Source organism: Anolis sagrei, chromosome 8 (assembly GCF_037176765.1).
Source record: "Anolis sagrei isolate rAnoSag1 chromosome 8, rAnoSag1.mat, whole genome shotgun sequence".
NCBI classification, from domain to species: Eukaryota; Metazoa; Chordata; class Lepidosauria; order Squamata; family Dactyloidae; genus Anolis; species Anolis sagrei.
Genome location: NC_090028.1, coordinates 457967 through 481028, shown reverse-complemented (window position 1 = coordinate 481028; position 23062 = coordinate 457967). Strand labels below are relative to the sequence as shown.

Below are 23062 nucleotides of genomic sequence, written 5' to 3'. Positions count from 1 at the left end.
AAACAAATGAATATATTGGAAGGGAGGAAGAAAAATTGTTAAAATATATACTGTATATACTCGAGTATAAGCCTAGTTTTTCAGCCCTTTTTTTAGACTGAAAAAGTCCCCCTCGACTTATACTCGAGTCAAAGTTATTTATTATATTACTCTGTTACTATTATTATTATCATTTCATTTATTATTTTACTCTATTTATTATTATTACATTTCTCATTTTACTCTTATCATTATACATTTATTATTTTACTGTATAACTGTTGTTATTGCTACATTCATTATTTTACTCTTTTTATTATTATTGTTATTATTAAATATATTGTGTTACTCTATTATTATCGGAAGGATACGTAAGCATGTTTACATTGAGGAAGGTAAATAATCATTTAATCCGTTCGACAGTCTTATCTTAAATTACAGTATATTCTGGCGTATAAGACTACTTTTTAACCCAAGGAAATCTTCTCAAAAGTCAGGGGTCGTCTTATATGCGGGTGTAGAGTTATGTATGGGAGTTGTCTTAACTCTATATTTTAACTGGAAAGGTTAGGGGTCGTCTTATACGCCCAGTCGTCTTATATGCCGGAATAACTACAGTATATTCTGGCGTATAAGACTACTTTTTAACCCAAGGAAATCTTCTCAAAAGTCAGGGGTCGTCTTATATGCGGGTGTAGTCTTATGCATGGGAGTCGTCTTAACTCTATATTTTAACTGGAAAAGTTGGGGGTCGTCTTATACGCCCAGTCGTCTTATATGCCGGAATAACTACAGTATATTCTGGCGTATAAGACTACTTTTTAACCCAAGGAAATCTTCTCAAAAGTCAGGGGTCGTCTTATATGCGGGTGTAGTCTTATGCATGGGAGTCGTCTTAACTCTATATTTTAACTGGAAAGGTTAGGGGTCGTCTTATACGCCCAGTCGTCTTATATGCCGGAATAACTACAGTATATTCTGGCGTATAAGACTACTTTTTAACCCAAGAAAATCTTCTCAAAAGTCAGGGGTCGTCTTATATGCGGGTGTAGAGTTATGTATGGGAGTTGTCTTAACTCTATATTTTAACTGGAAAGGTTAGGGGTCGTCTTATACGCCCAGTCGTCTTATATGCCGGAATAACTACAGTATATTCTGGCGTATAAGACTACTTTTTAACCCAAGGAAATCTTCTCAAAAGTCAGGGGTCGTCTTATATGCGGGTGTAGAGTTATGTATGGGAGTTGTCTTAACTCTATATTTTAACTGGAAAAGTTGGGGGTCGTCTTATACGCCCAGTCGTCTTATATGCCGGAATAACTACAGTATATTCTGGCGTATAAGACTACTTTTTAACCCAAGAAAATCTTCTCAAAAGTCAGGGGTCGTCTTATATGCGGGTGTAGTCTTATGCATGGGAGTCGTCTTAACTCTATATTTTAACTGGAAAAGTTGGGGGTCGTCTTATACGCCCAGTCGTCTTATATGCCGGAATAACTACAGTATATTCTGGCGTATAAGACTACTTTTTAACCCAAGAAAATCTTCTCAAAAGTCAGGGGTCGTCTTATACGCGGATGTAGTCTTATGCATGGGAGTCGTCTTAACTCTATATTTTAACTGGAAAAGTTGGGGGTCGTCTTATACGCCCAGTCGTCTTATATGCCGGAATAACTACAGTATATTCTGGCGTATAAGACTACTTTTTAACCCAAGAAAATCTTCTCAAAAGTCAGGGGTCGTCTTATATGCGGGTGTAGTCTTATGCATGGGAGTCGTCTTAACTCTATATTTTAACTGGAAAAGTTGGGGGTCGTCTTATACGCCCAGTCGTCTTATATGCCGGAATAACTACAGTATATTCTGGCGTATAAGACTACTTTTTAACCCAAGAAAATCTTCTCAAAAGTCAGGGGTCGTCTTATATGCGGGTGTAGTCTTATGCATGGGAGTCGTCTTAACTCTATATTTTAACTGGAAAAGTTGGGGGTCGTCTTATACGCCCAGTCGTCTTATATGCCGGAATAACTACAGTATATTCTGGCGTATAAGACTACTTTTTAACCCAAGAAAATCTTCTCAAAAGTCAGGGGTCGTCTTATACGCGGATGTAGTCTTATGCATGGGAGTCATCTTAACTCTATATTTTAACTGGAAAAGTTGGGGGTCGTCTTATACGCCCAGTCGTCTTATATGCCGGAATAACTACAGTATATTCTGGCATATAAGGCTACTTTTTAACCCAAGGAAATCTTCTCAAAAGTCAGGGGTCGTCTTATATGCGGGTGTAGTCTTATGCATGGGAGTCATCTTAACTCTATATTTTAACTGGAAAAGTTGGGGGTCGTCTTATACGCCCAGTCGTCTTATATGCCGGAATATACGGTACCATTTTTGTAAATGTTCAAAAAAATATTATCTACTGATTCCTCAATTAATGTAATTTAATTGATATCCATTTTTAATATGCAATTTACCCATAGTGGTTGCATTCCCCACCCTCGACTTATATTCGAGTCAACCCGTTTTCTCAGTTTTTTGTGGTAAAATTAGGTACCTCGGCTGATATTCGGGTCGGCTTATACTCGAGTATATACGGTATTCCATAAGCCGACTCAAATATAAACCGAGGCACCTAATTGTACCACAAAAAACTGGGAAAATGTATTGAGTATAAGCCCAGGATGGGAAATACGGCAGCTATTGGTCAATGTCAAAATAAAAATAGATCCCAATATAATTACATTAATTGCAGCATCAGTAGCTTCAATGTTTTTGAATATTTACATAAAACTAATTTAAGGTAAGAGTGCCCAACTCTGATTCAACCCTTATTCTGACCTCCTTCGATGTAAATGCGCTTACACATCCTTCCAATAATAATAAATAGAATAAAATAATAATAATAATAATAGAGTAAAAACAATGGAAACGCAATAATAACAGTAATAATAGAGTAAAATAATGTAATAATAACAATAATGAATGTAATAACAATAATACAGTGTTTCTCAACCTTCGCAATGCCGCGACCCCTTAATACAGTTCCTCATGTTGTGGTGACCCCCAAACATAACCCTCACATTATGAATCGCCATGTAAATAATGAGCTTCAGGATGTAGAAAATCAAATTTGGCACAAACACCCGGTATGCCCAAATTTGAATACTGGTGGGGTTGATTGATTTTTGTCATTTGGGAATTGTAGTTGCTGGGATTTATAGTTAACATGTAAACAAAGAGCATTCTGAACCCCACCAACAATGGAATTGAACCAAAGTTGGCACAGAGAACTCCCATGACCAACAGAAAATACTGGAAGGGTTTGGTGGGCATTGACCTTGAGTTTGGGAGTTGTAGTTCACCTGCATCCAGAGAGCAATGTGGGCTCAAACAATGATGGATCTGGACCAAACTTGACACAAAAATTCCATATGCCTAAATATGAACACAGATGGGAGTTTGGAGGAAATAGACCTTGACATTTGGGATTTGTAGTTACTGGGATTTATAGTTCACCTACAATCAAGGAGCGTTCTGATAGAATTGGGCCAAACTTCCCACACAGAACCCCCATGACCAACAGAAAAGACTGTGTTTTCTGATGGTCTTTGGCGACCCCTCTGACACCCCTTTGCGACCCCCCCCCCAGGAGTCCTGACCCCCAGGTTGAGAAACATTGCAATAATACATTTATTATGTATTTATAACAGAGTAAATGTAAGACTGTAGGATCTATCTGGCAATATTAAATGATCACTCATAAGCCGGTTTTGCTTTGAAATGGATATATTGCTTGTATCTCTGCAGCAAAGAAAGGCACTACGGACTTTTCCCCACCACCACTTCCTTTTATACACTTTTCCTGCCCGTCTCCCCCTCTTCTCAGTTTCCTTATTAGAACTTGTTGCTTCACAAGTTCCCATACAAGGTTTCCAGCGCCATTTGCTGGCTTCAAAATGTCACAGAGAGAGAACTGATTCAGCCAGGATGATTGAGTCAGGATGTCACGGAGGGAATTTGTAATGTCTTCATGCCGTCAGAAATTGACTCCTGACAGTAAAATAGTAAATAACACTGACTCAAGTATAAGTCAAGGGGGACTTTTGCAGCCTAAAAAAAGGGCTGAAAAACTAGGCTTCTACTCGAGTATATACGGCAAGTCTCCTTTATTGTCTTCCAAACTTCCTGGTGAGGAAATGTGGCAACGTTATGCTCGCTTGACCCAAAAAGGGAAGAGTGGCCACTCACCTCGGCCTTTGCCAGGACTTGGGCCAGGTGCTCGTGCTGGCGGGGCTCGCGCGTCAGGACGCAGAGGAAGCCCCCTCCTCCGGCCCCGGTCAGGCTCTGGCCCAGGACCATCGGCTCCAGCAGCTCCATCATGCGCCGCACGGCCAGGGGCTCGCACCCCGGAGCCATCCGCTTCTTCTGCGCCCAGTAGCGGTTGAGGCACTCGCCCAGGAGAGGGAGGTCACCTGCGAGGAGAGAGAGGAAGGAGGCAGGTAGGACACTCCGGGGCCGCTCTGAGGAGCCACACCACCGCTATCTCATGCTTTGACGCACAGCTATATAAATAAAGGATAGGGCATGGCGGTCAGCCCCAACAGTGCCCCTCTCATGGGGTTGCTGGGTGAGCTGATGGATGAGCTGCATTCCCACCCTTGCAAGGGACAGACTATTCGCATCCTCCCAATGCAGGGAACCCATGGCCAGCCAGGGTTCTAACAGTGATTAGAATGCGGAAGAATGGACATTGGGTTTTATAATCTGCTATATAAATAAAAATGTCATGTTCGTTTGTGGGATTAACAGAACTCCAAAACCACTGGGCGAATTGACACCAAATTTGGACACATGACACCTCTCAGGCCAATGTATGTCCTTCACTCATAAAAACACAGCGGAAGGGACTTAAAAAGTAAAAAAAATAAAAAATACATTACAACGCATGTGCAAAACCACACATATATATATACGCAAAGACCCATATATGCACATAGGTAAAGGTAAACGTTTTCCCCTGACATTAAGTCCAGTCGTGTCTGACTCTGGGGGGTTGGTGCTCATTTCCACACACAAATGTACACACACACATACATACACAAAACACATATACACAGACTGGGCCACAGCAACACGTGGCAGGGGATGGCTAGTCATAAAAACACTGAAATACGCAGCAGAAGAGGCTGGAAAACCCCTAAAACAAAAAAATACATTACTATGCATACACAAAACCACATATATACACAAATATATACACACAAAAAACACATATACAAAAGACTGGGCCACAGCAACACATGTCGGAACAGCTAGTGATCTATATAAATAAAAATGTCGTGTTCGTTCGTGAGATTAACAGAACTCAAAAACCACTGGGCGAATTGACACCAAATTTGGACACAAGACACCTCTCAGGCCAACGAGTGACCATCACTCATCAAAACACTGGAAAACACAGCAGAAGGGACTTAAAAAGCAAAAAAAATACATTACAACACATGTACAAAACCACATATATATATGCAAACACACATATATACAAACAAAACACATATACACAAGACGGGGCCACAGCAACATGTGGCAGGGGACAGCTAGTGATCTATATAAATAAAAATGTTTGTAGGATTAAGATAACTCAAAAACCACTGGGTGAATTGACACCAAATTTGGACACACGACACCTATCAGGCCAACGAGTGACCATCACTCATAAGAACACTGAAAAACACAGCCGAAGAGACCTAAAAAGCCAAAAAAACCACATATATACACATATACACAAATATATACACACACAAAACACATATACACAGACTGGGCCACAACAATGTGTGGCAGGGGACGGCTAGTTCTACATATATAATGGTACGCTGGTCGATTCATGCTCAAAGTAGAGACAAATGGGGGCCGTTTGAGAAGATGTTGTGATCCGCAAAAAAGCTGGGGAAAGGGTCATCTGAGTGACTAAATGATATACCGTATATTACATTTATTATTATTATTATTATTATTGATTACAATAATGGAAATGTAGTAATTATTTTCATCTTCTTCAATGTAAATGCGCTTACATATCCTTGCAATAATAATAAAGAGAATAAGATAATAAATGTAAAGATTTATTAATAAAAATAAATTATTACATTTATTATTATTATTATTATTGATTACAATAATGGAAATGTAGTCATTATTTTCATCTTCTTCAATGTAACTCTGCTTACGTATCCTTGCAATAGTAATAAAGAGTATAAGATAATAAATGTAATAATTCATTAAGAAAAATAAATTATTTACATTTATTATTTTACTCTATTACAACTCATAACAGAGTAAAATAATAAATGTAATAACAATAATAAAGTAAAATAATAAATGCTTGCCCTAGATGCAGGCGAAATGTCAGGAGAGAATGCTACTAAACGATGGCCATATAGCCCGAAAAAAAACCTACAACAACCCAACACAACAACAGCCCAAGAAATCCAACTCCGGCCATGAAAGCCTTTGACAATACATTGAAATAATAAATGTAATAATACTAATAGAGTAAAAATATAAATGTATTACAAATAATAATAATTATTATTATTTATTTATTTATTTATGTATTTACTTTGCTTCTATACGGCTGTATCTCAAGCCTGAAGGCGACTCACGGCGGTTCACAAACAGTAAAAACAGTAGAAACAGCCGTGGTTCCATACAACATATAACAATTGATTTAACACATTATCCATAAATTACCAATAAGCCATTACAATGCACAATTATTACAAAAAACAACCGTACCCAATCTTCTCCTCATCCAAGCGTAGTCCAGGTTCGTCGTCCATTGTTCCATTCCTATGTTCCATTACCAGATTGCACTAAATTACTCAAACGCCTGCACAAACATCCAGCTCTTCACCTTTTTGCGGAATACCATTAGAGATGGTGCTAGTCTAATGTCCGTGGGAAGGGCGTTCCACAGCCGAGGAGCCACCACTGAGAAGGCCCTATCTCTCGTCCCCGCCAGCCGAGCTTGAGAAGCAGGCGGGATCGAGAGCAGGGTCTCCCCGGAAGATCTCAAACTCCTGGTGGGTTCATAGGCTGAGATGCGGTTGGATAGGTAGCTTGGGCCAGAACCGTTAATAATAATAATAATAATAATAATAATAATAATAATAATAATCACAGAGTAAAATAATAAATAACCTTGACTCAAGTGTAAGCCGAGGGGAACTTTTTCAGCCTGAAAAACTAGGCTTATACTCGAGTATATACGGTATATATATAATAGGTTCTGGGGATGGTATTTAATTGTGTGGTGCAATGGACACTGACAACAAGGTTATTCTGTCCTATTTGGTGCATCTCTCCCATGCTGTGGGTTTGCGCACCTTTCTTCAGGGCATGGGCGCACTCCTCTGCGTTGTCCACCAAGGCGTGGGCGTTCTGGACGATGCTGGGCAGCCGGGCGTACCAGTTCCTGAGGACGTCCTTGAGAGGAAAGCAACACAACGGCAGCAGCAGTCACAAGGGACACTCAGGTTGGCAGGAGTGGGGGGGGGGCAGAACGGACCCCCCCCCCCCCCCCGACCCTCAGTGTCTCCCTCTGCAAGATACTCCACTTTGGCAGAAAAAATGAAAAGCAAAGATACAGAATGGGGGACAATGCCTGGCTCGAGAGCAGTACGTGTGAAAAAGATCTTGGAGTCCTCGTGGACAACAAGTTAAACATGAGCCAACAATGTGACGTGGCGGCAAAAAAGGCCAATGGGATTTTGACCTGCATCAAGAGGAGCATCGTGTCTAGATCTTGGAAAGTCATGCTCCCCATGCTCTATTCTGCTTTGGTTAGACCACATCTGGAATATTGTGTCCAATTCTGGGCACCACAATTCAAGAGAGATGTTGACTCTAAGCTGGAATGTGTCCAGAGGAGGGCGACTAAAATGATCAAGGGTCTGGAGAACAAGCCCTATGAGGAGCGGCTTAAGGAGCTGGGCATGTTTAGCCTGAAGAAGAGAAGGCTGAGAGGAGATATGATGAGGGCCAGGTATCAATATGTGAGAGGAAGCCACAGGGAGGAGGAGGGAGCAAGCTTCCTTTCTGCTTCCCTGGAGAGAGACTAGGACGCAATGGAACAATGGCTTCAAACGACAAGAGAGGAGATTCCACCTGAACATGAGGAAGAACTTCCTGACAGTGAGAGCCGTTCAGCAGTGGAACTCTCTGCCCCGGAGGGAGTGTGGTGGAGGCTCCTTCTTTGGAAGCTTTGAAGCAGAGGCTGGATGGCCATCTGTCAGGGGTGATTTGAATGCAATATTCCTGCTTCTTGGCAGAATGGGGTTGGACTGGATGATGGCCCAGGAGGTCTCTTCCAACTCTTCTAGGATTCTATGATTCTATGATTCTATGAGTGCCTCTCAGCCGTGGCGCAAGTGCCGCACCTCCGCTCGCCCCGTCCCCCATCAGAGCGTACCTGGAGCAGGTTGCGGGCGAGGCGTGTCTTCCCGGTGTAGAGGAGGAGGAGGTGGTCGCTCAGGGTCCGCGCAAAGCCCTCGGGGGTCCGGATGGGCTCCACCTCCACCTTCAGCGGCAGCCGGGCTTCCGAGCGCCCCGTCTTCAGTCCCGGAAACAGGCCGCCCACCTGGTCCTGCCACCCGCCACCTGCCCACCGAGGACGGAAAGGACGGAAAGGGTCAAGAGTGGCACCCAACCCACACAAACCCTGCAACTCTCCGACTACAGGCAGACCCCAAGCGCAGTAGGCTTGTCCTGAAGTAGGATTCGTATGTAAGTCGGAACAGGGACATTTGCTAAGTGTAACTCCATCCAAATATGTGTGTATATATATCATTGTATGTAAGTATGTATGCACACACACATATAGCATTGTATGTATGTACACACACACACACATATATATACCATTGTATGTATGTATGCAGACACATATATAGGATTATTTGTATGTATGTATGCACACACACATATATAGCATTGTATGTTCACACACACATATATATATACCATTGTATATATGTATGCAGACACATATATAGGATTGTTTGTATGTATGTATGCATACACACATATATAGCATTGTATGTATGTATGCAGACACATATATAGGATTGTTTGTATGTATGTATGCACACACACATATAGCATTGTATGTACACACACACATATATATATACCATTGTATATATGTATGCAGACACATATATAGGATTGTTTGTTTGTATGTATGTATGCACACACACACACATATAGCATTGTATGTATGTATGCACACACACATATATAGCATTGCATGTAGGCACACACATATATAGCATTGTATGTATGTACACACACACATATATATAGCATTGTACGTATATATGTATGCACACACACATATATAGCATTGTATGTATGTATGCACACACACACATATAGCTTTGTATGTATGTATGCACACACACATATATAGCATTGCATGCAGGCACACACATATATAGCATTGTATGTATGTATGTACACACACATATATAGCATTGCATGTAGGCACACACATATATAGCATTGTATGTATGTACACACACACATATATATAGCATTGTACGTATATATGTATGCACACACACATATATAGCATTGTATGTATGTATGCACACACACATATATAGCTTTGTATGTATGTATGCACACACACATATATAGCATTGCATGCAGGCACACACATATATAGCATTGTATGTATGTATGTACACACACATATATAGCATTGCATGTAGGCACACACATATATAGCATTGTATGTATGTACACACACACATATATATAGCATTGTACGTATATATGTATGCACACACACATATATAGCATTGTATGTATGTATGCACACACACATATATAGCTTTGTATGTATGTATGCACACACACATATATAGCATTGCATGCAGGCACACACATATATAGCATTGTATGTATGTACACACACACATATATATAGCATTGTACGTATATATGTATGCACACACACATATATAGCATTGTATGTATGTATGCACACACATATATAGCTTTGTATGTATGTATGTACGTGCGCACACATATATAGCATTGTATGTATATGTATGCACACACACATATATAACATTGTATGTATGTATGTGTGCACACACATATATATGGCATTGTATGTATGGATGTATGCACACACATGGATATAGCATTGTATGGAAGTATGTATACACACACATATAGCATTGTATGTATGCACACACATACATATATATATAGCATTTTATGTAGGTATGCACACAAATATATAAATCCATACATATATACACATTTACACACAAAAAGTCTTTTTCGCCAATATATATACAGACTGGGTTGTTGTCGGTTTCTTCGGGCTACATGGCCATGTTCTAGAGGCATTCTCTCCTGACGTTTCGCCTGCATCTATGGCAAGTCTATACCTCAGAGGTAGTGAGGTCTATTGGAACTAGGAAAATAGGTTTATATATCTGTGGAGCGACCAGGGTGGGACAAAGAACTCTTGTCTGTTGGAGCTGGGTGTGAATGTTCCAACTGACCACCTTGATTAGGAGATGCCAACAGCACAGCCGTGCCACTTTTGCTCCTGTCCCCACTGATTGGGGAGAGGGGCCCCACTCCTAAACCAGAGCCCGGGACCCCCAAGACCCCCGCCCGTCCCAAGGGCCGCCCTGCTGACCTGTGGTGAGGACCTGCTCCAGGTGCAGGACGGCGTGGACCAGGGAGTGGACGGAGGCCGAGCGCCCAGACGCCCCGTACAAGGCCGCCATCACGGCGCCCGCCAGGATGCTGCTGGTGCCTAAAACAAAGAGGAGGAGGCCCCCACAGTCGCTGGACATCGCAACACCAAATCAAGGCCCACCCCCCTATACACGATATATGGGGAGAATGGGAGAAACAAAACACCCGCCCCCCTCCACATTCTCATGGCAATTGCACAGCCCCCCATGGACTGGTGAATGGAGGGATTCACAGTCAGGTAAGTGGGTTGGTGGAGGAATACGTAGATAGATAGAGCAAGACACAGGTGAAAGAGAGAGAGATGTATTGGTGAATGGGTGGGTGGATGGATGGATGGGGAGATCGATGGATAGGTGGATAGGTAGGTGGGTGGGTGGGTGGGTGGATGGATATATAGATGGATAGATGGATGGATAGATGGATGGATAGATGGATAGGTGGATAGGTGGGTGGGTGGGTGGGTGGGTGGATGGATATATAGATGGATAGATGGATGGATAGATGGATGGATGGATAGATGGATGGATAGATGGATAGATAGGAGGATGGATGGATGGATGGATGGATTGATGGATGTATAGATGGGTGGATAGATGGGTGAGTGGATGGATGGATAAATGGATGGATAGATGGATGGATAGATGGATGGATAGGTGGATGGATGGATGGATAGTGGATAGGTGGATAGGTGGGTGGGTGGGTGGGTGGATGGATATATAGATGGATGGATGGATAGATGGATGGATAGATGGATGGATGGATGGATAGGTGGGTGGGTGGATGGATGGATAGATAAATGGATGGATAGGTGGATGGATGGATGGATGGATGGATGGATGGATGGATAGGTGGATGGATGGATAGGTGGATAGATAGATGGATAGATGGATGGATAGATGGATGGATGAATTGATAGATAAATGGATGGGTAGATGGATGGATGGATAGATGGGTAGGTGGGTGGATAAACAGATGGATGGATGGATAGGTGGGTGGATAGATGGATGGATGGAGAGGTGGATCAATGTGTAGATCATAAAAGAAGACAGAGAAAGAAATGGATAGGTAAGTAGGCAGGAAGGTAGAGAAAGAGAGAATAGAACATTACTTCCATGGTACGTTGCACCACAAAACGAGGTGCCACCCCCAATTCACTTTATATACGTGGAATTGCAAAAGCACCCCCCCCCCCGGCCCTTCCACATTGTAATCCCATATGACTATGTGTCCTTGTTCTTCTCACCCTGGACCACCTGCCAGATGGTAGTATGATTCAGAACAAGGATATCAAGGGTGAGGTGGGCCCTCAAGAGGCCTTGCCTCGCCTTCAGAGACGGGCAGGAGCGGAATGGAAGTGAGGACTTGTCCCCAGGCACCCCCCCCCCCTTCATCACTGGGGCCAGGAGTGAGGGAGGAGGGGGTGACGTACCCATCCCGGATCCATGGGGCAGGCAGGACCAGGTGTGGAGTTCAAAGCCTCCCCCAAAGCGCTCCACCAGCTGCTCCGACAAGGGCTTCGGGGAGTCGAGGTCCACCACCTGCGCGCAGACGAAGGCCGCCTTCAGCAGGGCTCCTCCAGGGACAGATGGACGGACAGAGAGAGAGAACGTCAAAAACATCTACACACACACACACACACACATATCCCTGTGGAATAATGTCCGGGGTGGGAGAAAGAACCCTAGTCTGTTTGAAGCAAGTGCAAATGTTGCCATGAGCAAGCTTGAATAGCATTGAGTAGCCTTGCTTCTGCAACGTCAATCAGTGAGGGTCTCTGCAGAGAGGGAGCCTGGCTTCTGTTGCCTGGAGGCACCCTCTGTTTGGGAAGTGTTCACTGGCCCTTAATGGCTTGCTGTCTGGAGTCCCCCTGTTTTCTGAGTGGTGTTCATTGTTCACTGTCTTGAGTCTGGTGTTTTTAGATAATATTTGACAGCAAGCAATCAAGTCCCAGTTAACACCTACCATGTGTTATCTATGTAGATATCCTCACTGGTTGGCTTGGCTGTTTCATGGCTACGCAAATGCTAATTGAAGCTTGCTATTGGCAACATTCACACTTGCTTTCAGCAGACAAGAGTTCCTTCTCCCACCCTGAACATTATTCCACAGGTTTATCTACATTCCACTTGCTTAACTGCCAATAGAACCTCTGAGGACGCCATTAGCCACAGATGCAGGAAAAACGTCAGGAGAGAATGCTGCTGGAGCACACTGCCCATGCAGCCCAAAAAACTCAGCAACCCTGACATTGCAATGGGTTGCCATTTTGGAAAGCAGTGTCCTGCTCCAGACCAGCCTCAGCCTCAATGTAGTGAATCTTACCTAGTAGGCCGGAAAGGAAGCCTGGATAACAGTATGGCAAACCTCCATTTTGGGAGTGTAAGCTAGGGAAGCAGCCATCTTGAGTGAGGATAGCTAGAAGATGGGAGGAGTTTGAGGTCTCCTGGGATTGGCTAGAGCAGAGGGGAGGAGCCAAGACTTAGGAGGGAAAAAATTTCAGCTTCTGTGGAGATGAGAACTGGGAGCTGGTGGGAGAAGAAGTGTTTCCGAAACTGAGTTTTCAGGGAGAGAGAGTCTGTGTCAGGCAGGGCCGATTAGCTGACAGGAAAACGTCAGACGGCAGCCAGATTTCTTGTGGGAGAATAGCACAAGGGAGTAGCTCTCTAGGCTGAGTTAGTTAGCAGGAAGAACTCTGAGAGGAGTTAGCTGATAACTCAGGGGACTGCCTAGGATAGGTTAGTCAGAAACTCATTACTATTTCTCTGAAGTAGAGTGAGGGAATTTTGTTACGAGCAGCTAGATCTGTTTGATTAGCTCTGACTAACTAAGTGAAGGAACTTATTTCAAGCAACCATCAAGCTGTAGTACTTTTGTAACAAGCCAAGCGTTTTGTGCCTCTCAGAAGTAGTTAGTTGTCTGTTCTTATAAATAAATCTTTTTCTATTTAACTTTCAAAAAGGTATCTATCGTTCCTCAATCTATCATTAATCTATCATTACGCCTCCTCCAAGAAGCTCCCCACTGCAAAGGGCCTCCTGCAGTCATCCTTCCTTCCTTCCTTCCTTCCTTCCTTCTTCTCAGGCCCGCACAACCTACCGGGGGCCTGGGGCTGGCAGTAGTCGCGCAGGTCCTCCAGCTCCCGGCAGACCAGGTCAAGCACCAGCTCCCCCTCCAGGCTCCCACTGGCGCTCCTCATGCGCAGCTCCGCTTCTGTGCAGCGCCGCGCCTGGGCCCCGATGGGCCTCTTCCCGTCCACCAGCACCGCCGCGCACACCACAGCCCCCCCATGCTCGTACGAGATTGGTGGGGTGTCACTCCAGCCGCCTGCAAAGAAACAAGGAAGAAGGTCAACAAGCATCACCATCGGCCTTGCCCTCCCCAAGACCCCTCTGCCATGATCCGCCTGATGCTCTTGCTGGTGCAACCTTCTTCAGGACTTCCCTAGTGATTATGATGTAATATATACATGTAATATAAACTATATAATTATAATATCTTACTATTATTGAAATAGCAACCTTCTTCAAGCCTCCCCTAATTATTATAATGTAATACAATATAATAATAATAATAATAATAATAATAATAATAATAATAAGATATTACATGTGATATAAACTATAGAATTATAATATCTTATTATTATTGGAATAGCAACCTTCTTCAAGACTCCCCTAATTATTATAATGTAATACAATAATAATAATAAGATATTACATTAATATAAATTATATAATTATAATAAATTATTATTATATCGTATTACATTGAAGAAGGTTGCTACTCCAATATTACAGTATAATGGTATAGTACAATATAGCAATATATAATACTAATATTGTGCTATGGTAATAATATAATATATTGTATTTACATACTACTTGTAAGTCGCTCTGAGCTCCCTTTGGATGCCTTAAATAAATAAATAAATGCCTTATATAAATAAATAAAGTTTGTGTGCAGTACTTGTTTCATTCGAGTATTCATTTCGTCCCGTCCATTGAAACGAAAGACCCATTTTTGGATGAAATAAAAGGCAAAACGAAATAGAAAATTGCACGGTTTCCGTTTCTTTGTTTGGCTTTTGGGCTCACGCGGCTTTCCTCACATGACCCAGGGAGTCCTTCCACATGCGTCAGAGGAGGAGGAGGGTGTTTGGACCAATCAGAGCCCAAGAAAACAGTGACATCACCAGGCTATAGGTCTCCTCTGCATATTCAGAGGGAAACCTCTCAGAATCAGTGGGTGTAAGACTGCAGCATCTATATAGCAATATTAAATAACTACTCACAAGCTGGTTTTGCTTTGAAATGGATATATTGCTTGTATCTCTGCAGCAAAGGAAGACACTACGGACTTTTTCCCACCACCACTTCCTTTTAGACACCCTTCCTGCCCAACTCCCCCTCTTCTCCGTTTCCTTATTAGAACTTGTTGCTTCACAAGTTCCCATACAAGGCTTCCAGTGCCCTCTGCTGGCTTCAAATGATTCAGTCAGGAGGTCACCAAGGGAATTTGTGATGTCTTCATGCCATCAGAAATTGACTCCTGACAGTGGGATCTTAAGCCCTGCCTTTAAACTCGGTGGTCCAAAAACCTTTATTTATTTGGATGAAAGAACAAAACAGCTCATTCGGAAAGGCCCCCGTTTTTGGAGGCAGCGCTCAAAAACGAAAACAGGGTCATATGAATGAAACAAACCAAAACAGATAGCGATTCAATACAAATGCACAAGACTATTAGTGATTTGTTTTGTATCTGATTCTGTTTGCTTACTGTATTGTATCTGTATGTTTTGGTATGCAGCTTTCCCTTTACTCTAGGTTTCTGGAGGTTGTGGGAGGGGCTACAGACCACATGATCAGATCTGGTCTGCTCAGAGCTCAGACTCAGGATGATCATACTTTACCAAAGGTGACCATCTCTATCCAGGTCATGGCTTTTCAAAAGGTGTTGGGGTTCAGCCTGTGTGTGAACCTGAACCTGATTCTCTGATTGCTGAACCTGCACCTGATTCTCTGATTGTATTTCCTGATGCTACTGAAAATGTATTTTTCCCTGAGGGTAATGAAAATGTTGATTCTGAGGTCAGTGGCTTGGAAAGTGAAACTACACATTCTGATGAGACTGTTGTAGAGCCAAGCGGTGATCGCTCTCCAGAGGAGTTAGCACCTGGCTTCCTTAATGAGGATAGAAAAGGACAGATTTGGAAAAACAGGAGTGAATCGCAGAGTCTGCGAAGGTCAAGCAGATTAAGGGAAAAGGAAACACAGGCTTCAAAGCCTGGAGGCGTGTCACGAAACAGTTTCTTCAGTTTTAAGTGCCTCTTGCCGGGTTGTCTTGTTAGATCAGGCATCGTTTAGACTGAGGCAATACCTTGGCAGATTTCCCATTTCCTGTGGCCTACATCCCAAGAGGCTTCTAGTGCTCCAAGTATGGTTAGTGGATTGCTAACAGGTTCCAGGTTTTTACATTGTGGCTTTTGGAATTTTGACCTAATTCATGGATATTTTTATCTGCTGAATTTTACTGTGGCTTTTTGACTTTGCATTTTCTTCTATTTTGTAACCATTTTTCATCAATAAAAAGGGATTGTTTTTTCCCACAGTCAAGTGTGGTGGATTGTTATCTCGTGGTCTCGTTTCCTGCTCTGGGTTGCAACAAAAGGTTCCTGGTTTTCCCAAAAGGTTATGAATGCCATTGTCCAAAAGCAACAGTAATGGCTGCTTTTAGCGCACGACATTGGGCAGCAAATACCCCCCTGGAAGGCCGCAGCCCCTCACCGGAGAGGTCGATGCGCGCAGGGCACTCCGCCGTCACCCAGCAGCCCAAGGGGGGAAGCGCCACCGGGAAGAGGCGCACAAACCGGCAGGAGGACATCACGGCCTGGCGGATCAGGATCTGCGACGCGCCCTCGTAGTGCCGGGCAGCACGGACCAGCAGCACCGGCCTGGGAGGGGCAAAAAAAGGGGAGGGGGGCAAAGGGTTTGAGGAAGCCCACAGCCAAGGTAGGGGTGGGTTAGGGGTTCAAACCACCCCCCAAAGGCAACACAGCACCAATCACCTCATCAGCTGCACCACCCATTGAGTGAGACTCTCCACAAATCCAGGGATTGGTGTGGTCACTGGGGAGAAGGTGGCTATCAGAGGGTATGAAAGGCCAGGCTCTTGGGCCAACCATCATCATTATTGTTGTTGTTGTCGGGGGCATTCACAATTGGAATCACTGGAGTGTTCTTGTGTATTTTCCAGGCTGTATGGCTGTGTTCGAGCAGCATTTTCTCCTGATGTTTCACCTGCATCTATGGCTAATGGCATCTTCAGAGGATCCTCTTTGAAGTTGCCAGCGACAGCTGAAGGTGAAACATCAGGAGAAAATGCTGCTAGAACATAGCCATATTTATTTATTACTAGCTTGGGGACCCGGCGCTGCCCAGGTTATTTGAGAAGGCATTGTTTGTTTTGTGAAGTTTGGTAATATCAGTTTGGTAATGTGTAATGCTATTTATTAGAAAAACAAACAGTCTTTCTTTTTGTGTTTTAATTAATGCTCCCATTAGAAAATGCATAAGGCTGTGGGTGAACTACAATTTCCAGAATTGTGGGTCAGTCATTCCCAAATCCTGCCATTACTTAAAGTTAGCCATGTTGGATCTGTGTGCCAAGTTTGGTCCAGATCTGACAGCAGCTGAGTTCAGTGATATCTAGGTAAGGGTGAACTACAACTCCCAGATTCCCAGGGCAATCACCCCCAAGCTCAGCCAGAATGCACATTGGCCATGTTGGTTCTGTGTGCCAAGTTTGGTCCCGATCCATCATTGGCTGAGTTCACTGTTCTCTATATAAGGGTGAACTACAACTCTCAGGGTAATCACCCCTAAACTCTGCAAGTATGGACAATTGCCCATGGTGGGTCTGTGTGACAAATGAGTTCCAGGTCCGTCATTGGTGCAGTTCAGAGTGCTCTTAGATTGCAGGTGAACTATGCATCCCAGTCCCTACAACTCCTACAAATCTGCTGTGTGCCAAAAGAAAGGGTTGGAATGGGATAAGGGAGAAGCAGTGGATGGGGTCATGCAAATGAAGAGAGAAAGGAACACTGGGATGTGCTTGCTATAACCTGCAGTGTCCTTCGAGAGAGTGACTTGCTGTCTTCTCAGCACTGGAAACAATAGCCTATTTGTGGAGGCTGGAGGCTGTCAGTGTGAACAGGTACCTGTGCCACATACAGATTTTCACTTTTATTATGTGTATAGATTTATTGTATTTATATATTGCTTTTCTCACCCCTTGGGGGTCTCAAAACAATTTCCAACATAGTCACTGCCACACATATATGTGAAAAACCATAACATAATATCAACTATTATTATTATTATTATTATTATTATTATTATTATTATTATGTCCATTGATGCCACACTTTTTCTCTCCACAAGGTGACACTTATTATTGTTGTTGTTGCTGTTTATGCTGTTGTTGTTATTTACACCCCGCTTGCTCTCTCCCCACGGAGACTCAAAGCAGCTGCCTCTCTAGGGGTCAGTGGGGGAGCCCCCTCCTCATTTGCCCCAAGTGAGCTCAAGGAATGGCATTCCTCCAAACAAAGGCGACACAATGCCTCTTGCCATGCACAATGCACGCCTAGCACATGGGTTTCAAAGTCTTGGGGGTGGGGTCCCTTTGTGCCCTCTCACCTCGCACCCCCCCCCCCCCCAAAGTACCTGTGGAGCCAGTTCTTCCTCTCTGCGGCCAGGGCCCGGACTCCCTCCGAGAGGCGTCCCTGTTCGAGGAGCCGGAAGGCGGGGGCCCAGGCGGGGTTGGCGGCCGGACCGCTGCGCAGGCCCCCCTCACCCTTGGCCAGGCAGGACAGGAGGTCAGCCACGCAGGACAGGGCACGCGCACACACGCGGGGGTCTTCAGCACAAGAGGCCACTGCAGGGGGGGGCAAAAGGGAAGGGTCAGTCCTGAAGGAGGGCTTCACCACCATCCCCAGGAGCCCCCGGTAGCCCAGTGGGTTCAACTCCTGTGCCGCCAGGACTGAAGACCGACAAGTCACAGGTTCGAATCCAGGGAGCGGCGGATGAGCTCCCTCTACCAGCTCCAGCTCCTCATGTGGGGACATGAGAGAAGCCGGGGGGGGGGGGGGCAAAAGGGGAAGGGTCAGTCCTGAAGGAGGGCTTCACCACCACCCCAGGAGCCCCCGGTGGCCCAGTGGGTTCAACCCCCCCTGTGCCGGCAGGACTGAAGACTGACAGGTCGCAGGTTCGAATCTGGGGAGAGGCGGAGGAGCTCCCTTTACCAGCTCCAGCTCCTCATGCGGGGACATGAGAGAAGCCTCGCACAAGGATGGTAAAAACATCAAATCATCCGGGCAATGTCCCCTGGGCAACGTCCTTGCAGATGGCCAATTCTCTCACACCAGAAGCGACTTGCAGTTTCTCAAGTCGCTCCTGACACGACAAAAAACAAAACAAAACACCACCATCCCCATCATTTGTGTCTGGTGACAGTAATGAGGAGAGGGAAGGAAGGAAAGAAGGAAGGCAGGAAAGGCAGGCAGGAAGGATGGATGGAAGGAATGAAGGGAGGGAGGGAGGGTGGGAGGAAGGGAAACAGGAAGGAAGCAAGGAAGACAAGAAGGCAGGAAAGAAGAAAGGAAGGAAGAGCAGGCAGGAAGGAAAGAAGGGAGGCAGGAAGGAAGGGAGGAAGGAAGGAAAACAGGAAGAAGGAAGGAAGGAAGGAAGGAAGGAAGGAAGGAAGGAAGGAAGGAAGGGGAGCAGGCAGGAAGGAAAGCAGGCAGAAAGGAAAGCAGGCAGGAAGTAAAGAAGGGAGGCAGGAAGGGAGGGAGGAAGGGAGGGAGGGAGGAAAGAAGGTGGGAAGGAAAGAAGGAAGGAAGGGAAACAGGAAGGTAAGAAGGAAGGAAGGAAGGAAGGAAGGAAGGAAGGAAGGGAGAATTGAAGGAAAGAAAGAAAGAAGGAAGGAAAGCAGGAAGATAAGAAGGAAGAAATGAAGGAAGGAAAACAGGAAGGCAGAAGGAAGGAAGGGAAGAGGTAAAAGAGAAGGGGAAGGGAAGTAGCAAGGGAAGGGAAGGGAGAAGGGGAAGGGGGAAAGGGATGGGAAGAAGGAAGGGAAGAGAGAAGGGAAGGAGGCAGGCAGGCTCAGCCCTGGAGCGAAAGGTTCCTCTGGCCTCGCTTCCCTCTGCCGCCATCACAGAGCGCCCCCCCTCACCCTCTCCCCCCCCCCCCCGACAGCTGAAAGCAGAGTAAAGCACTGTTGTAAATTGTAGATGCATTCATGTCATTGGGGTCTGCAGCATGACTCTACACTACTCTTGAGTCAGGAGTCACGGCCATATTCCAAAGAGTCCACGTTTTGTGTGTGACCTTCAGTAGCCAATACTTTTGGGGGTTCCAGGTGGGCATGAGATTGGATGGCGCACGAGACCCGAGTCAATACAGCAGAGTTAATGGCAGTGGAGGGGTCCTCACCGTCGTCCAGGGCGTCCAGCATGGCTTCATGGTGTCCCTCCAGGGCGGCCGAGCGCAGGAGTGGCCGGAGGCTGACCCCTCCACCTTCCTGCAGGGCCCTGCGGACCTTGTGCTGCCCCTGGCGGAAGAAGAGGCCGGTCCGCGCGGTCAGCTCGGCCTGCTGGTCCAGGCTGGTGCGCAGCTCCTCCCAGGAGAGGCGCCAGGCCCCCCTCCAGCGCTGCAGCCTCTGGCCGGGCCCCGGGCCCCCCAGCAGCCACAGCAGGTCCCCCAGTGAGAGGGACTCCGAGGCATGCAACACCGGGAAGAGCCGGGCGTTCAGCAGGCAGCGCCGACCGGGCACGACTTCGCCACTCCAGAGGTCTTCTCTCCTGCGGAAGGAAGGCAGCCATGTTGAGGAAGTCACCGCCAACAAGGAAAGCATCACTCAAAGCATCACCCAGGTGTTTAGAGTGGCTTGTAGGCCTTCTTCTGAAATGTGCACATACTACGTTATCATCAGCATATAATCATCAATATAACCTCTCAGCACATACCTGATTCCGGTTCTGAGGAACAAGTCGGCCCATGGGGCGTTCAGGTAGGTGCCGCCTTCCTCCGCCGGGCTCTAGGGAGGGAACATGGGGATCTCAGCACACCTTGCATCCAAAAATACAATCAGGGAATGTACCTCTCGGTTGGTGGAGCCCCTCTCTCTGGAGGCTTTCAAGCAGAGCCCGGATGGCCTTCTGTCAGGAGGGCTTTGATGGTGTTTCCCTGCCTGGCAGAAATAAGGAGTTGGGCTGGATGTCCTTTGGGGGTCCCTTCCACCTCTGGGATTCCATTATTATTATTATTATTATTAAGCAGAAACTGGATGTCCATCTGTAGGGAGGGCTTTGATTGTATTTCCCTGCATAAGGATTGGGCTGGGTGGCCTTTGGGGTCCCTTAGGAGTCTGTTGTTGTTGTTGTTGTTATTCAGAGAATCCTAGATTTCGAAGGGACCGCAAGGGTCATCTGTCAGGAGTGCTTTGTGCTTCGCTGCCTGGCAGAAAGAAAGGGTCACACTAGATGGCCTTTGAGGTCCCTTCCAACTCTAGGTTTCTATCATTATTGTTATTAAGCAGAGGCTGGATGGACATCTGTTGGGAGGGCTTTGGTTGTGTTTACTTCCATAGCAGAAAGGAAGGGTTGGGCTGGATGGTCTTTGGGGGTCCCTTCGAACTCTAGGATTCTATTATTATTATTATTATTACTACTACTATTATTATTATTCAGAGGCTGGAGGCCACTCTTTTGGGTGGGCTTTGATTGTGCTTTTCATGCCTGGAACTAAGAAGCGGTTCGGCTGGATGGCCTTTGGGGGTCCCTTCCAAATCTGGAATTCTCTCATCATCATCATCATCATCATCATCATCATCATCATCATCAAGCAGAGGCTGGGTGGCCATCTGTCAGGAGGGTTTTGTACTTCACTGTCTCACTGAAAGAAGAGGTTAGGCTGGATGGTCCATGCAGTCTCTTCCAACTCTAGGATTCTATTATTATTATTATTATTATTATTATTATTATTATTATTATTATTCAGAGGCTGGAGGGCCATCTGTTGGGTGGGCTTTGATTGCGTTTACTTCTATGGCAGAAAGGAAGGGTTGGGCTGGATGGCCTTTGGGGGTCCCTTCGAACTCTAGGATTCTATTATTATTATTATTATTATTATTATTATTATTATTCAGAGGCTGGAGGGCCATCTGTTGGGTGGGCTTTGATTGCGTTTACTTCTATGGCAGAAAGGAAGGGTTGGGCTGGATGGCCTTTGGGGGTCCCTTCGAACTCTAGGATTCTATTATTATTATTATTATTATTATTATTATTCAGAGGCTGGAGGGCCATCTGTTGGGTGGGCTTTGGTTGTGTTTACTTCCATAGCAGAAAGGAAGGGTTGGGCTGGATGGCCTTTGGGGGTCCCTTCGAACTCTAGGATTCTATTATTATTATTATTATTATTATTATTATTATTATTCAGAGGCTGGAGGGCCATCTGTTGGGTGGGCTTTGATTGCGTTTACTTCTATGGCAGAAAGGAAGGGTTGGGCTGGATGGCCTTTGGGGGTCCCTTCGAACTCTAGGATTCTATTATTATTATTATTATTATTATTATTATTATTATTATTCAGAGGCTGGAGGGCCATCTGTTGGGTGGGCTTTGGTTGTGTTTACTTCCATAGCAGAAAGGAAGGGTTGGGCTGGATGGCCTTTGGGGGTCCCTTCGAACTCTAGGATTCTATTATTATTATTATTATTATTATTATTCAGAGGCTGGAGGGCCATCTGTTGTGTGGGCTTTGGTTGTGTTTACTTCCATTGCAGAAATGAAGGGTTGTGCTGGATGGCCTTTGGGGGTCCCTTCGAACACTAGGATTCTATTATTATTATTATTATTATTATTATTATTATTCAGAGGCTGGAGGGCCATCTGTTGGGTGGGCTTTGATTGCGTTTACTTCTATGGCAGAAAGGAAGGGTTGGGCTGGATGGCCTTTGGAAGTCCCTTTGAACTCTAGGATTCTATTATTATTATTATTACTATTATTATTATTATTATTATTATTATTATTATTATTCAGAGACTGGACAACCATCTGTTGGGTGAGCTTTGATTGTGTTTACTTCCATGGCAGAAAGAAAGGGTTGGGCTGGATGGCCTTTGGAGGTCCCTTCAAATTCTAAGATTCTATTATTATTATTATTATTATTATTATTATTCAGAGACTGGAGGGCCATCTGTTGGGTGGGTTTTGATTGTGCTTTGCATGCCTGGAACTA

General features: G+C 44.9%; 1 protein-coding gene and 1 pseudogene across 1 annotated transcript in view; both read right to left on the bottom strand.

The window, feature by feature from the left end:
* The window catches only part of FCSK (fucose kinase), a 46613-nt gene that overhangs the window by 2057 nt on the left and 21494 nt on the right, over nucleotides 1-23062 (bottom strand). The window contains exons 14-23 of the mRNA XM_067470895.1: nucleotides 20792-20862; nucleotides 20259-20626; nucleotides 18492-18702; nucleotides 16551-16717; nucleotides 13864-14091; nucleotides 12197-12340; nucleotides 10706-10825; nucleotides 8456-8643; nucleotides 7371-7470; nucleotides 4231-4454 (exon numbers count right to left, since the gene is read on the bottom strand). Coding sequence (XP_067326996.1) covers nucleotides 4231-4454; nucleotides 7371-7470; nucleotides 8456-8643; nucleotides 10706-10825; nucleotides 12197-12340; nucleotides 13864-14091; nucleotides 16551-16717; nucleotides 18492-18702; nucleotides 20259-20626; nucleotides 20792-20862 — 1821 coding nt within the window. The remainder of the gene's footprint in view (nucleotides 1-4230; nucleotides 4455-7370; nucleotides 7471-8455; nucleotides 8644-10705; nucleotides 10826-12196; nucleotides 12341-13863; nucleotides 14092-16550; nucleotides 16718-18491; nucleotides 18703-20258; nucleotides 20627-20791; nucleotides 20863-23062) is intronic.
* On the bottom strand, nucleotides 11172-11871 carry LOC137097550 (guanine nucleotide exchange factor subunit RIC1-like; annotated as a pseudogene).